We start from the raw sequence: 16,152 nt of genomic DNA on the forward strand, positions 1-16,152 counted from the left end.
CCATGGCCGCTGAGCCTGCGCGTCCGGAGCCTGTGCTCCGCAACGGGAGAGGCCACAGCAGTGAGAGGCCCGTGTACCGCTAAATAAATAAATAAATAAATAAATAAATAAATAAATGTTGTATTTGAAAAGTTAAAATTTTTTTTTCCTTTTTAAAAAAATATTTTAGAAGTATAGACTTAATATTTACATTTGCGTATATATGTTACTCCAATTTATGTTTATAGTTAAAATTATACCATACATACAGTTTTACATATTGCTCTTTTCATATAACATATGTATTTTCCTCCCCTATTAAGAATACATTCAATCACATTTTTTAAGCAATAATATAGTCACACCATGTTTGTATTTTCTGTTAAGAATAGAAATCCTGCATTTCTCACATTTCTAGTTTAGCAAGAAATTCAAGAATGGATTCCATCGGCAGATTCCATTCGGGTTACCTGTGTCTTGGTATATTGTGAACAACAGCTAGTAAGGCTGTCTTCACATTCTGTGTTTCATCCTACCAGACTTGGAACTCCATTTCTTTTAGGGACTGGAAATAGCAATATATTAGCGAACAACAAAAATGTTACCATAGATTAACTTCTGGGATTTTTAAAATTAGAGTTCTTTATGTAATAATCATGCTTCATGCAAATGAAGAAGTGCTGCTTTTCTGGGGGGAGTGGGTGCCTAGGTAATTAATAACACATACTGAAACACGTGTTACTTTACTTGTACTCAGCAAACTTACTGTAAAAACCGAACATATTCTCTCAAACTTATCCCTCACACCAAAATAGAACTCATTATTTCTGAACAGTGTCCTTTTACCCATTTTAAATGGTCCAAAATATTTTAAGAAAGGATTTTAAAATTAAGCTTCGTGTTACTATGGACCCTGTCAGGTGACTCTAATAGTTTCTGATTTGAGAAGAGGCAATATATTGTTCATGACAATTCAGTAAGTCAAAGCTTGCTCATTATCTACACCACACACTTACCAGGGAGATTGACTTCCATCAAGTATTTCATACACAAGATGTTTGGATGAAGATAGCAGTCTTCAGTTATGTCTGGAAAACGTGGCAAATCTAAAAATGTGGCAACTTCAATTATTTTTTTATAGATATCTTCATAGTTAGGCCAAGACTGGAATGAAAGAGACAGTCAAGGTAGCAATTTTTACAACACAAATTATTTTAAAAACTACTTTCTGATTTTAAAAGTAATACGGGGACTTCCCTGGTGGCGCAGTAGTTAAGAATCTGCCTGCCAATGAAGGGGACATGGGTTCGAGCCCTGGTCTGGGAAGATCCCACATGCCGCGGAGCAACTAAGCCCGTGTGCCACAACAACTGAGCCTGCGAGCCACAACGACTGAGCCTGAGCTCTAGAACCCGTGAGCCACAACTACTGAGCCCGAGTGCCACAGCTACTGAGCCCGTGTGCCCAGAGCTCACGCTCTGCAACAAGAGAAGCCACCGCAATACGAAGCCCATGCACCGCAACGAAGAGTAGCCCCCGCTCACCGCAACTAGAGAAAGCCCAGGCGCAGCAACAACGACCCAACGCAGCCAAAAAAAAAAATTAATTAAAAAAAATGTTTTTAAAATAAAAAACAAAAAAATAAAAGTAATATGTATTCATTGAATAAAATTTGGAATGTAGAGAAAAGCATTAAGGGGAAACGCCCATAAATCCCAAATACCCTCACTAAGCAGTTTTCAACAGTAATAGTGGTCAATTAAAATTCTATCTGGCTCATAAAACTCTCACTGGCCTTACCCATGGTATAGTGAAATCATTCCTTCTTGCCAATCATGGAAGAATCTGGTATACAGCTGCAACCCAACTGGACTTACAATGTCGTCATAATCACTCCAAAGCACGACTTCCCTCTCACCCTCCTTCACCAGCACCCTCTCGCCAATCTTCAAATTCACAGCTAACAGATTTAGCTCAGTGTTACATAATATTCACATGCTTCTATGTGAGAGATGACACCAGGGTTTAAGTCTAACAGATAAAAATGTGCAATTCAAACTTCTATTTTCCCACATTAACAGCCTATAAGAGTGTCTTATAGAATTCAGGAAAATCTATGAGCTAATATTAATAAATTAATTCTGTTCACTTTAAGATCACCCTTGTAGTTTATTGGGTATGCTACTTATATTTCTGCAATTTCCAAACATTCTTCTATTAATACTACATATAATTTTCCCTCATTTACTCATCTACTCACATAAAAATATTAAATTTAGAGTCTATTCTATGCAAGATACTTTGGGAAATATAAAGATGAATAAAGCGATCTCTTCAAGGAGTTTATACTCTAGAAAAGAGATCAGTGCACAAAAATAACTATAGGATAAGATAGAAAGTTATCGAGTACTACATGCAAGATTTTTTTTTTAAGGCTTATGGGATTTCAGAAAAACTAACATTTCCGATACGGCAGGACCCCATTAAAACTAGGCCTGAATACAAACATTCTGGAAACGTGTTTGGCAGTATCTGTTAAAGTTGAGTGTGGACATATTCTACAGCAAAGCAGCTCTAGCTACATATACCCAACAGAAATGTGCATGCACGTCCATGAAAAGACATGCACTAGAATGTTCGTAACACTATTTGTGAAAGTCCCAAGCTAGAAACTACCCAAATGCCATCACCAATAGAGTAAGTACAAGAATAACTATCTAGTAAATTTTGATACAGTCTCACAGTGGAACATTATACAGCAAAGAAATGAATGCTCTACATGCAACAGTATGAATGAATCTTCAAAACATAATGTTAAAAGAAGCCAGATGCAAAAGAGAATGACTCCATGTATGTAAAGTACAAAACTCAGCACCGAGCTTCTAGTCTACATGGTTAGAAGTCAGGAGAGTGACTGATTACTCTTGGAGTCGTGGAGGTAATGACTGCAAGTGAGCATAAGGGTGGACCTCCTAGAGTGCTAAGGTTGTTTCCTGATCTCGGGGCTGGTTCAGGTTATGAAAATTCATCAGGTTGGGTACATCTGTGATATGTTCACTTTTCTGTATGCATGCCTATTTAAAAAAAAGTGGTAAGAGAGAAAGATAATATCAGCTCAATAAACTATTTTGTGTAACAGAATCACTTCATACATCACCTTGTAGGAGAAATAATCTAGTTGGCAAATTCAGAGTTGGAAAGACCTTTAAAAGTATATGGTCTAACTTTACAAAATCCCCAGCAGGTATATGTCTAGCGCTTCTTGTAAATCTCCAGTGATGGGAACTCAATACTTTCCCTGAAGGTAGTCTATTCCATTTTTAATGGGTTTAATCATTAAAAAGTTCTTCCTTATTCTAAGGAAAAATCTGTTTCCCAACAATTTGTGCCAATAATACCATTATGTCATGTCTTGCCCATTTTCTAAATGTGTGAAGGTGTTTGGAAGCCAACTGAAGGAATGAATATTTCTCTGTTAAATGTTTCTTTGGTACATTCAGCTCATATGCAATTATAAAGCACAAGGAAATGCTTTATAATGGTACAAGACTACGCTTATAGGGACTTCCCTGGTGGTTCAGTGGTTAAGAATCCGTCTTGCAATGCAGGGGAAGCTGGTTCGATCCCTAGTCTGGGGACTAAGATCCAGCACGCCGCGGGGCAACTAAGTCCACGTGCCACAAATAGAGAGCCCGCACACCGCAACTAATGAGCCTGTGCACTGCAACAAAAGATCCTGCGGGCTGCAACTAAGACCCAATGCAGCCAATAAATAAATAAACAAATATTTTTTAAAAAGAGTATGCTTATAGAAAACAATCAAAGTGTTAACTATGCCCGATTTTACTTTGCCTGAGGTTACAACCTTCTTTGTATTGTATTTATTTTGATACCACTATTTCAATGTCTAAACGTGAGTTTTATCAGGAAAAAAAAGGCTTTCAATTAGCTATATTATTAACATGATTAATCTGTAGCTGAAGAATACAAAGTAAATTTCTGTCAATCCAAAACAGCAATGTGGCCTTTCAAGTCTTTTTTTAAATGTTGAGATACAGTAATTCTACTTGTATGCTAAAATACTATTAATTGTATTCTAATCTGTGAATTTAAAAGAGAAAAAAGGAAAACATATATTCTCAGTGACTTTTGGCAAAAGCTCTTTTTTCTTTATAAAATTAACTTATTTAGACATCTGCTGCATTTCGCACAAAATCTGAAGCATCTTTTCAAGTTAAAACAATTAACATTACTGACGATTTATGACAACCCTAAGCCTTTCAAATAATGAAGGCAGGAGATGAAATTAAGTACTTTTATCTGCAAACAAAACAAACACTAGAGCAGTGCATGTTCCCCTCTGAAAAATAACCATCTCAAAAAATCAATTTAATGGATGATAAATTCATGACAAGTAATTGCAAGGTCATTAATGAAAAGGAATCTGGTAAGCTAAAACACCCACAATAACATCCGCTCCCTTCCGCCTCCGACATCACTTGAAGTGGTGGCCCAGTTGTCCCTACAGGGCTGGCTATGGACTAATCTCCCTAGACATCTGCTCCTATTCCAACCAAGCAGGCCACTCTCGAACCACTAGCTCAGCAAAGTATCCAACCTTGGGCAGAAGGCTGGGAGTACTGTTACACAGCATTGTTTTAGAGAATATGATCACAGTGTCACATTTTTCTTTCTGTCCCATTGTCCTTAGCCTGGAGAGGTGAATCAGGCTCTAATTTTGACAAGATTGCAAAACATGGATATTAATACCATTACAGTGAACATTTAATGACTGCATTAGAATAGTCTTACTTTGACTTTTAGAAAATGCATGCATGTACAGAACACACCCAAGGAAAGGGTCTCATAGAAGCTGTTGGGTCTTTGTATTTTCATTTGGCGTGGGGAATCTCTGATGTATTAAGTAGAATAAGAGGACTACCAGAATCCTGTTTAAAACTTTGCATATTTAGTTAAGGTATAATAGCACTTTGTTTTATACTGGTTTTTGGTTATCTGCTAATTAGTCTACTTTTTTTTTTCTGGTATGCGGGCCTCTCACTGTTGTGGCCTCTCCCGTTGCGGAGCACAGGCTCTGGACGCGCAGGCTCAGCGGCCATGGCTCACGGGCCCAGCCGCTCTGTGGCACGTGGGATCTTCCCGGACCGGGGCACGAACCCGTGTCCCCTGCATCGGCAGGCGGACTCTCAACCACTGCGCCACCAGGGAAGCCCTAATTAGTCTACTTTTTACCTCAAATTTTTTGTGGAATAAGATGTAATAACAAAAGAATGACAGAGGCAGAGATAAGAAAACTAATCTGTACTGCTCAAAGCACCATTTTCTATCAGTACCACTTGCAAGGTGCTTGCATAAAATATTCCTAGATCCTACACCAGACTTAATAAATCCATCCCTAACACTAGGACTAAGAGTCTATAGTTTAAACAAGCTCTCCACAATATTCTTGTGCAAAAAAAAAAATAATAAAATAAAATGAAGTGGCTCTCAACCTCATTTTTCTTGTAGCCTGGAAGAGACCCTCAGATGGTTTTACTTCACAAGCTTGACAAGAGAAGCACACCCACAAATTCCAGGGATGGTTAAGACGCTGTGGGAAGCCAGGAACAAAAGAACACATCAGCTGGTTTCTATTCATGCTGTCTGGCAGTAGTAATTCTGGAAGGGAGTGGGAGTGAGGGAAACTGAGAACACCTGTTATCATTACACTCGCCTTAATTTCCCTCAGGTAGATTTCAAACCTGTTAGATTATTACTCTAACAAAGATTGCACAAACAATCTCAAGAGCTACACACGGCCTACAGAGTAAGATGGTGAAAAAATCTAGAGTTTGAAGACTCAGAGTGTTATCAAACCTTGATCCAACAAGACACTCATTTGGAGAGGCTGAAAGAGGGACTGACAGCTCTGGAGGAGTCTTTTTCTTCCTTCAACCGATGGGACCTAGTTTCACAAAGGGTGTAAGATTGCTCCAAGGCAAAGTGAATCATCATGGCAAAGTGCCACTCAGTGGGTCTGGCTGAACCAGCATTACATCTTTTCTTTTTACTCATTCAGAGAGGATGCTGTTGATCAACATTCAAAATACTGGAGATGGACTTTGGAATGAATTTCCAGTTTCCTCTTTATTACTTCTTGCTGAGTCTAGTGAGGGATGATGAAATGACTAATTCTTGAGAGGATTTAGAATTACTGTCAAGGACCATGGCAGAGTAACATGTATGTTACATATTAACTGTTAAGAAATTGGTCTGTGGGTTTTAAAATACATAAAAATAAAGAAAATCAAGGCTGAAAAGATAGAAGTATCCCTACTGTGTGTTAAGTCATTGGCAGAATAAATTCTATCTGTAATAGAGATAAGTGTGTTTAGGCCCAACCTTGGTTCAAGCAGCAATTTGACTATTTGGTACTCCATATGGAGATGGTATCCCTGAAAAAGAATAGATTTTTAGTTTATTCTACCAGATGAACTGAAAGATTTTTGCTAGAAGTAACTGATGCTTCAAATCAGTACCACACTTCAGAAACTTGACTCAAAAATAAAGCAGCAGAAGAGGCAGAGGCAGAAAAAGGAGGAGGAGGTTATCTTTAAATTAAAACACGGACCTCCCTCGTGGTGCAGTGGTTAAGAATCCTCCTGCCAGTGCAGGGGACATGGGTTCGAGCCCTGGTCCAGGAAGGTCCCACATGCCACGGAGCAACTAAACCCATGTGCCACAACTACTGAGCCTGTGCTCTAGAGCCCAGGAGCCACAACTACTGAGCCCGCGCACTGCAACGAAGAGCAGCCCCCGCTCTCCGCAACCAGAGAAAGCCCGCGTGCAGCAACCAAGACCCAACGCAGCCAAATAAATGAATTAAATAAATTTATTTTTAAAAATAAAAAATAAATTAAATAAATACGGAAAATGAAACGGCTACCTACCGGGAGTTGGGAATCACAACTCAGAAAAAGGAGATGGTTGGAAATACTAAAACTTAATTTGCACACCTGTCTCCTCTCCTGAACTTTGCTCTTAAGTCAGGGTAATGGCAGGAAGACTCAAACTCTTATGGCCCGCTTGTTAGAAGAAACAAACCACATCAATACTCCGTACTCTGTATTCCATTACCCTATGTTTTAAGGTGAGTTTTGTCAGATTTGTTGTTAGTGGGACAGAGGGGCCCACTTAAATATTAACAGAACAATTTAATGGAAAGAAACAGTTCACACAGGATAATGGTTTAAGGGTCTTTAAAGCTTTTTTCCCCCTTCCCTTTGATTTGTTTTTAAGGTGTGCTCAACTTTCTGGAATAACAAAAACAAAAACAAACCAAACACAGAAGAAAAACAGTCCCGAGCAGCCCACACACACAAAACCTCACTGGCATTATCTTCACCACCATCTCCTAGAACAATTGCACCTTTTTTCATTTCTGGTGGAGGTACAGCTGCTGAAGAAGCCAAGACTTAGTAGAGAAAGCTAAGACATGGAAGGAGGAAAGAAAATGCTTCCTTTGTTAATGAAAAGCTGTTTCCACTTAAAAGTTTCAACATACTATGTAATAGTGAATGCACTTTTGTAAGCAAAGGCAAAGCATACAATGAAGAAAAGCTGCCTGTCATTTAAGTAAACAGTCATTTGAAGACATCCCAAACCGCCTCCATTTTTCTTGAAAAAGTGGGGGAGGGGAGGAAGGGAATATGGACATGGGAATACTAGACATGGCTGAGGATGTGTCTAAAAGGTATAGTAAATATGACACATAGGGCTTCTAGAGTGATACAGATTCATTTAATTATAATACTAAGAAATCACAAGGCTAATATGTTTTTTAGAAGACCACAAGCCTATAATAAATTGTTCTAGCATGCATTAAAAACGGAGTGCTTGGGAAAGCATTTTATTGAATTTCACAAATATTCCAGTGAGTTTATTTTCCTTCATGAAGCAATGCCTTAAGACAGGTAAGGACAAGCTAGAGTTTCTGTTACACAACAGCAGGCTCTTGTGATAAACCTGATTACAATACCCTGTCAGAGGTGAACTTCCTGCTTTGCTATTAAAAAAAGGACAGTGCCTCACCCTTACTTATTCCTAGTGTTGTTTTGAAGCAAAGATTCAGCTGAGAAGAAGCTAATGCTACATGCACCTGTTAACCCAAACTTAAAATAAGACTTCCTATTGCAAAGGAAAATTAACAAGGAATAAAAATGTCAGAAGAAATGACAAAGCACTTTAATATATTATTCACGGAGGAAGGGTAAAATGAACTCCACATGCATTATGATTCACAAAACAGTTCAATTCGCATTTTTAGTCTGCTGGAATTATCTTAATGGTTGTAAATCTATCAGCAGTAGCAAAAAATACTCTTTTATGTTCAAAGTCTAATCTTCTGGAAGTTTGTGGTGAATACATTATTTTATGTGAAATACAGTCTTGGTCCTGGGGATGAGGTCATTTCAGAAACATGCTGTCGACTTGCACAGACCAAGGTAAACCTTATGAATAAATACGAATTTATGAACTGATGACCAGCTGAACAGGAGGCACTTATTCGTTTTGGCCCCAGGATCAGAGCTGGGAAAAACCTACCTGAGCCCTCCTTCTTAAGATGTGCCTGTCCTCCAAATATTCTGCTGACTGTGGAATACCTATGTTCAAATTTCACATATCTGTACTAAAGGAGGTTAAAAGCTGGTATCCAAAGAGTAGACAATCCCCAAACAATTCTGATTTGATTTTGGCAGGGTTACGTGATTATTTTTGTAGCAGGCTAACCTTTGTCATTATTTAGTTTTCCTTAGATGAGTATAAACCTTGGTTCTCATTCCTTCTCTTGGGAAGCAGAGGTAGGGGGAGAACTGGACTGAGCATGCTGGGTACTAGGGGTGGGCACTGGCAAGGGATCAAACTAAATCACAGATAATTCACATGAAATCACTGGTTTCACTCAGCAAACATGAGGTATGATTCTCCTAAAACAAATATCATCAATGTAGCCTCAAACATACATTTTCTGACTAGAGTAATTTACTATTGGTTTCAGTATATTGGTGAACAGTACAAATAACTGATAAGATTATTTATCTCACACACTGGTTTTCATGAGTGATACTGACACACCCATAACTCAGTTTTTTAAATGTCCTTGCTTATAAGCAGAAGTTATATCCCTTACACATTTACCACTAAAATATCAGTGGAATGCTTTTTAATTTTCTCAGTCAAATGCCACTACTGAATAGCCTCTGGGTATATTATGTAACAAATACAAAAGAAGCAGTCTGGATGTTTACTACTTAGGTGGAAAAAAATCCCCAACAAATCTATTTGAAATCTTCTCTAAACAAAGCATTTAAACTAATTCTGTTTTTCAGCTAGTTCAAATCATTTAACCAATAAACACAGAGTTCTTACCATGTATACATAATGATTATATATTAGGTCTTATGTATGATAAAACAGAAGCATTACACATGATTCCTACTCTCAAAGAGTAGTTAGGGATGCAAGAAATATACAAACAAACCCGACTGTTACATCTACTAGTGTACTCCTTCTCTAGTCCCCCCTCTGTGCCTCCCCCTCCAGAGGTAACTAGTATCCTGAATTATGCTTACCATAAACTTATTTTTTTAAAAATAGTTTTATCACGCACATAAATATATTTATATAAATATATTTAGCTTAACTTCTTTTGTGAGCTTAACAAAAGTGATTTCATATGTATGTAGCATCCTAAGTCTTGCCTTTTACACCAAACAGAATATTTCTTAGTCATTCCTGTTGCTTGTGGCTGTAGTTGATTCATTTTCATAGTTGTTTAATATACCATGTCTGATTATGTCACATTTTATCCATTTTCCTTGATAGACATTCAGATTGTTTTCAGTTTTGTTTGTTTTGTTTTTTCATTACCTAGCTGCCTTCTTTAGCTTTTAATCCCCAAACACAAAACTCCATCAATAGAAAACTAGTCAGGTAAATTGTGGCATATCTATACTGTGCAGCTCCTAGAAAAATAAAAAGTTAATAAGTAAATTGCAGTTATATTAGAGAATATCCCTACTCTTAGAAAATATACACTAAAATATTTAGGGATGATGGGCCATGATAAATGTAACTTACCCTCAATGATTCAGAAATAGAATTACATAGATAGATACATAGATAGGGAAGAACAGCACAGAGGATAAAATAAAATATTAACAATAGTTGAATCTGGGTAAAGGATATATTTTTATTTTTGCAGCTTTTCTATAAATCTAAAATTATTCCAAAATAAAAAGTTTATTTAAAAAAAAGCTAAGATACAAGTGAAAAAGGTAAAGTACAATAGTTACTGTTACCAAGACATAACCTCATATATTTTTATGCTTATACTTTCTATCAAAATCTCTACAAGAAATCACTCCCCTATTTTACATAGCCCTGTCCCCTCAACTCAAGATTAATTTAAAAATAGTCAACAAAAGAGATTATTACTAGGCAGGTATTTCATAACACTCAGCTAAAAAGCATCTGAATATTGACTCTATTTCTAAATGTCTAAAAATGAGTATTTAGAACAATTCTGTTTCTGCCCTTAAAGGATTAACTACAATGGGAAACTACTATGGGAATTTACTTCCTATGATAAACAGAGAACTGGAAAAAATATATGAAACAACAGTTTTAGGCATCGGGTAACAGGAAGCACAGGACTATATAATCGCTGAGAGAAGAGAAACAAATGGCCCCAGATTACTGCCTGGAGGCAGTCTCCAAGCTGTAGTGCAGGGAGCAGGGAGTGAAACAGGGCCCAGTGGTCTTGCTGAGTTAAGCAGAGAGAGATTAGAGTTCCTGTTAGCTGAGGTGGCTATAATTTGCAGGCAGAGTACCAATGAGGATAAAACTGCAGAGAGAGAACTCTGGAGGTCTGCAAAGGGGTCCTCTCAAGTCTTTGGCTGAGTACCAATCTGTGCATGTGTGAGAAAAAACCTGAGGCCAGGGGAGAAAAAAAAATCACTGGATTTTTCCAATGAATGCAAACAATTCTCAGAGTTTGCATAAGGCCCCAGCTGGAGTGGAGAGACTTCACAATACTGGGGGCTCTGGGTAGAGTCTTCCAAAGGGACATGCCTTAGTAGTGGGGCTTCCTCAGTCTCACAATATAGGCTCTGGAACAGCCATTAAAAAAACAAGCTTCTAAATGATCAAACTGATATCTAAGTTACCTAATCATACACCAGAACAAAAATCCAGTATCCAGCAACACAAAATTCACACTGTCTGCATCCAATCAAAATTACCAGGAATGCAAAGCAGGAAAATATGGCACATAATCAGGAGACAAATCAATCAATAGAAACAGACCCAGAAATAACCAAGATAACAGAATTAGTAGACGATGGCCTTAGAGTAACTACTGTAAATATTGTCAATAAACTGGAGGATATAAAAGAAAACATAAACATAATGAAGGAAACGAAAAAGGTAAGACTAACATGGAATTTCTAGAAATGAAAAATACAGAATCTGAAATGAAAAAATTACTAGATGGGTTTAACTGCAAATTAGACATTCAAGAAGTAAAGATCAGTGAATCTGAAGATATCATCGTAGAAACTATCCAAAACAAAACACACTGAGGAAAAGAAAAAGAACAGAAGCCTTAGTGAGCTGTGGTCTAACATGTAGTTGGAAGGAAGGAAGGGGAGAAGGAAGGAAGAGAAGGGAACAGAAAGGAAGGGAAGGGAAGGGAAGGGAAGGGAAGGGAAGAGAAAGGAAGGGAATGGAAGCGAAGGGAAGGGAAGGGAAGAGAAAAGAAGAGAAGAGAAATCAGACAGTCCTGTAGAAAGAAACATTTTTAAAGTGCTGAAGGAAAAGTACAAACCCAGAATTCAATACTAGTCAAAAATGAAGGCAAAACAAAGACATTTTTAGACCAAAAAGTGCCAAAAGAATTCACTGCCAACAGATCTGTACTATAAGAAATGTTACAGGACATTTTCAGACAGGAAGAGTGCCAGAAATGGCAAAAGGTGGGTAAATATGAAGTAGTTCTTCTCATTTTAATTTCTTAAAAAGATAACCAACTTTTTAAAGCAAAAATAATTCCAACACATTGTGGAATATCTAACAGGTAAAGATAAAATGTTTAACACTAAGGGATGGGAGGAGGGAAGTGGAAGTATATACATTCTTGTAAGGGTCTTACACTATACATGTACTGGTATATTATTGAGGCAGACTGTGGTAAGTTAAAGATGAATTTTATAAACTCTAGAACAACCTCTTAAAAAAACAGAGGTATGGTTAATAAATCAATAGTAGAGATAAAATGGAATCATAAAAAAATCTTAATTCAAAAAAGGCAGAAAATGAAGAAACAAGAAATTAAGACTAGATGGGACAAATAATAGTAAGATGGTACAAAAACAGAACAAAAGACCATACAATGAGTAAAAGGCCTAAAGCACTGTAGTTCCAAGTCTGAGACTACCATCTGCATGACCTTGGCAAATCATTCTACCTGTCTGAGGTGTTTACTCACACGTAAAATTGGGAAGATGGTGAACCATACTCATGCAGGGGTTTAGTAAGGATCATAAATGTCTCTTGAATTAAACTGAAAACAATGTGAAGGTTGTGAAGGTTAGGAAAGCCTATGAAAATAATTCCTTAAGTGGGTAAATGGAGGATAATATTCAATATTTAGTACACTGAAAACCTTCTGATGAAGAGCACAGGGAAAATAACCTTTGAGTACTATAAATAGTGATAAAGACTCATAATTAAAAGGACAGAAGCGCTGCCATTGGAGACAGCTGAAAAGAGATCTAGAAGAAGACTAACACAAGCAAAGGACTTAAAATAGTGCCTCTTGAGGGACTTCCCTGGTGGACCAGTGGTAAAGAATCCACCTTCCAATGCAGGGGATACGGGTCTGATCCCTGTTCAGTGAACTAAGATCCCACATGCTGCGGGGCAACTAAGCCCATGCGCTGCAACTACTGAGCTCATGCGCCTCAACTAGAGAGCCCACATGCCACAACTACAGAGCCCACGCACCCTGGAGCCTGCGCCACAACTAGAGAGAGAAAACCCACACGCCACAATTAGAGAGAAGCCTGCGCGCCCCAACAAAAGATCCCACATGCCTCAATGAAGATCCTACGTGCCACAACTAAGACCTGACACAGCCAAAAATTTAAAAATAAATATATTTAAAAAATATATGCCCCTTGAAACAACATAATAACTTTCATCTCTTCTCTCCAAAGCAACATAGTGTGCAAATAACAACAAAAAATACTGTTTTTTAAATCTGAAATTACCTAAAGGTCTCTATATAAAACTTTTAGTCTCAACAATACACCTATTTGCAATGCACACACCTAACATTATAGCTGTATTTTGAGGATTGTGTAACCTAAAGGATTAGATGTAACCACATAAGGAAAACAAAAAATAATTCTATTCTCCATTAAATTATGACTAATGTCCATATTTGAATAGAACAAAAACTCGATGACATTTTTTAAAACTCCAACACCAAATAAGTCAGGAGAGGAATATAAATCACCAAATTACTCTTGTGTCTTATAAGTGACTACAAAGTAAAAAAGAAAATAACATACCTCTATAGCAAAGATTCCTTTGTCACGCCCATATAATTTCATCTCTTCTGGAAAATGCTGAAAAGCATTTATATAAGGAATATGTTCCTCTTCAACGAATCTATATTTTTAAAAAGAGTTTCAATAAAAGATATGTACTGATTTGGCAAAGTAAACAAAAGAGGTAAAAATGTATTTCAAAGACAAGGTGAGAATCAGTTGAGTATACTGTATATCCTACATATATGTAAGGATAATTAATCTGAAAATATCTATTATTCTCTGTACCCCTGTGTGGAGAAAACATTTAGTTGATTAATAATCTCTTAAGTTTCTGCCCAAATAGACAAAATATTTCTAAAAGGTGTGTTTATCTTATTTGTCAATTTACCACCAGGCTTGCAGACATGGCATTCCTTCCTCCTATCCCTAGTTTCTCTCACAATGATTAGCTCCTATTCATCTCTTAAATCATTTCTTCAGCGGGACCTTCCTTGATCCCTGTTTTCCTTGTTAGAATACCTCCTTGCCCACCATTCAGTCTCCAGTACCTATGACAGTGCACGGTAGGTGCCTGTCACTGGAAGAACAATTAAACAAAGGAACATTTGTTCACCACTCCATCTCAATGTCTGGTACATAGTAGCTGATCAAATATTTTGAGTAAATTATTGAGTTTAAAGAAACTAGCACATATATATATAAATAAACACTCATACATACTTACAATTCATTCATTCGTTCAACAGAAATTTATTGACTACTATATACCCAACACTATTCTAGGCTGGGGGATACAGCAGGGAACAAAACAGTAAAATATTCTTGTTCCCATGGAGTTTACATTCTAATGAAAAGAGAAAGATGACAAAACAAATAAGTGAAATTTATAGTATGTCAGATAGGAAAAAACGGTAAGAAGAAAAATAAAGTAGAGAAGAATAGAGAAAGAGGGATGGGCACAGACTAACAGCATCCCATATACCCTCTGAACCAACAAACCACTACTCCAGGCACGTCCCCTGGAAACACTGTCTCTGCTTATAATATTATTATAATTTTCAAAAGTTTCAATCTGTGACAGAGTGGAAATTTAACAAATTGGTTCTTCATTACAGGTAAGTTAAGAAGCACTGCATTAGAGGAAAGTTGTCTCTACCTGTAAAACATATCCTGAACCCTTTCACCTCATTCCATTTCTATTACCACCACCCTAACCCAAGCCACTACCCTCTTGCTTCAAGTATAGAAAAGATCACCCGGTCTCCCTGCTTCCACCTGTGCCTACCTAGAATCCACTTTCCTCACAGTTGCCTGAGTGATCTTGAAAACATTAATCAGATTATGTGTCTCCTGCTAAAATCTTCCAGTGGCTTACTATCACACTTAAAGCCAAACTCCCAGTGGGAATGGGGTTTCCTTTTGGAGTGATGAATATATCCTGGAAATAGAGGTGATGGTTGCACAACCTTGTGAATATACTGACTGACTTGTACACTTTAAAAGGGTGAGTTGTATTGTATATGAACTATACCTCCAAAAAAAAAAAAAAAATCCACACTCCTAACTTGGCTTACAAAGACCTACATCTGGCCCCTGTTAATTATCTCCCTGTCCGCATCTTCCTACTCCTTCAAGTTCTTACTCCCATCACTTCAGCCTCCTCTGCTCCTTGATCACACAGAACTTGAAACTGCTTTAGAGCCTGGCACTAGCAGCCTCCCTCTACCTGGAATGCGGGTACTTCAGATATTCAGCTGCTGGCTCTATTTTCAGTCAGAGTGCGGCTTAAACTCCACCTTCTCAGTGAGGCCTTCCCTAATAACCCATCTAAAGTAGCCATCTGGTCATTCTCTATCACATCATCCTATTTCTTTCTTTTTTTGTTTTTTGCAGTACGCGGGCATCTCACTGTTGTGGCCTCTCCCGCTGCGGAGCACAGGCTCCGGACGCGCAGGCTCAGCGGCCATGGCTCACGGGTCCAGCCGCTCCGCGGCATGTGGGATCTTCCCGAAGCGGGGCACGAACCCGCGTCCCCTGCATCGGCAGGCAGATTCCCAACCACTGCGCCACCAGGGAAGCCCCATCATCCTATTTAAATCTCCTGAACAGCACTTCACTGTGTGATCGTTTTTTAATTTATTTGTGTATTTGCTCATCTAGTCTTAAACTTCACGAGAGCCGGGACTTGATCTATATATGGTTCACAACTGTATTTCAGGCGTCTAGACTCTAGAACAACACCTGTGTATAGTAGGTATTCAATGAATATTTGTGGAACAAATACATGTTGGCTATTTTTATTTATTATTATTGTTATTGTTAGGTAGGTAGGGTTCTTTAAAGGCTATCTAAGGGTTATGAATTTATCCTATAGACTACAGATGCTGCTAAAGGATTTATACAGGGAAGTGACATGCAGATCAGTATAAAATGTATGGGTATTGGGGTCAGGCTAATAATGTATTCCCTTCAAATCAATGTTCTTTAAGTAGTTTTTCAATAGTAGTTCTCAAACTTTAGCATCCATTAGAATCTCCTTGAGGGCTTATTAAAACAG

At 37.8% G+C, this 16,152-nt stretch overlaps 1 protein-coding gene across 1 annotated transcript in view; it reads right to left on the reverse strand.

Annotated features, from left to right (window-relative positions):
* TAF1B (TATA-box binding protein associated factor, RNA polymerase I subunit B) overlaps positions 1 to 16,152 on the reverse strand; it is a 59,632-nt gene that overhangs the window by 17,718 nt on the left and 25,762 nt on the right. Inside the window, exons 8-9 of the mRNA XM_065891178.1 lie at positions 13,614 to 13,713; positions 996 to 1,143 (exon numbers count right to left, since the gene is read on the reverse strand). Of these exons, the coding sequence (XP_065747250.1) occupies positions 996 to 1,143; positions 13,614 to 13,713 (248 nt within the window). The remainder of the gene's footprint in view (positions 1 to 995; positions 1,144 to 13,613; positions 13,714 to 16,152) is intronic.

The sequence above is a fragment of the Phocoena phocoena genome, chromosome 14 (genome assembly GCF_963924675.1).
Source record: "Phocoena phocoena chromosome 14, mPhoPho1.1, whole genome shotgun sequence".
In the NCBI taxonomy this organism is placed as follows: domain Eukaryota; kingdom Metazoa; phylum Chordata; class Mammalia; order Artiodactyla; family Phocoenidae; genus Phocoena; species Phocoena phocoena.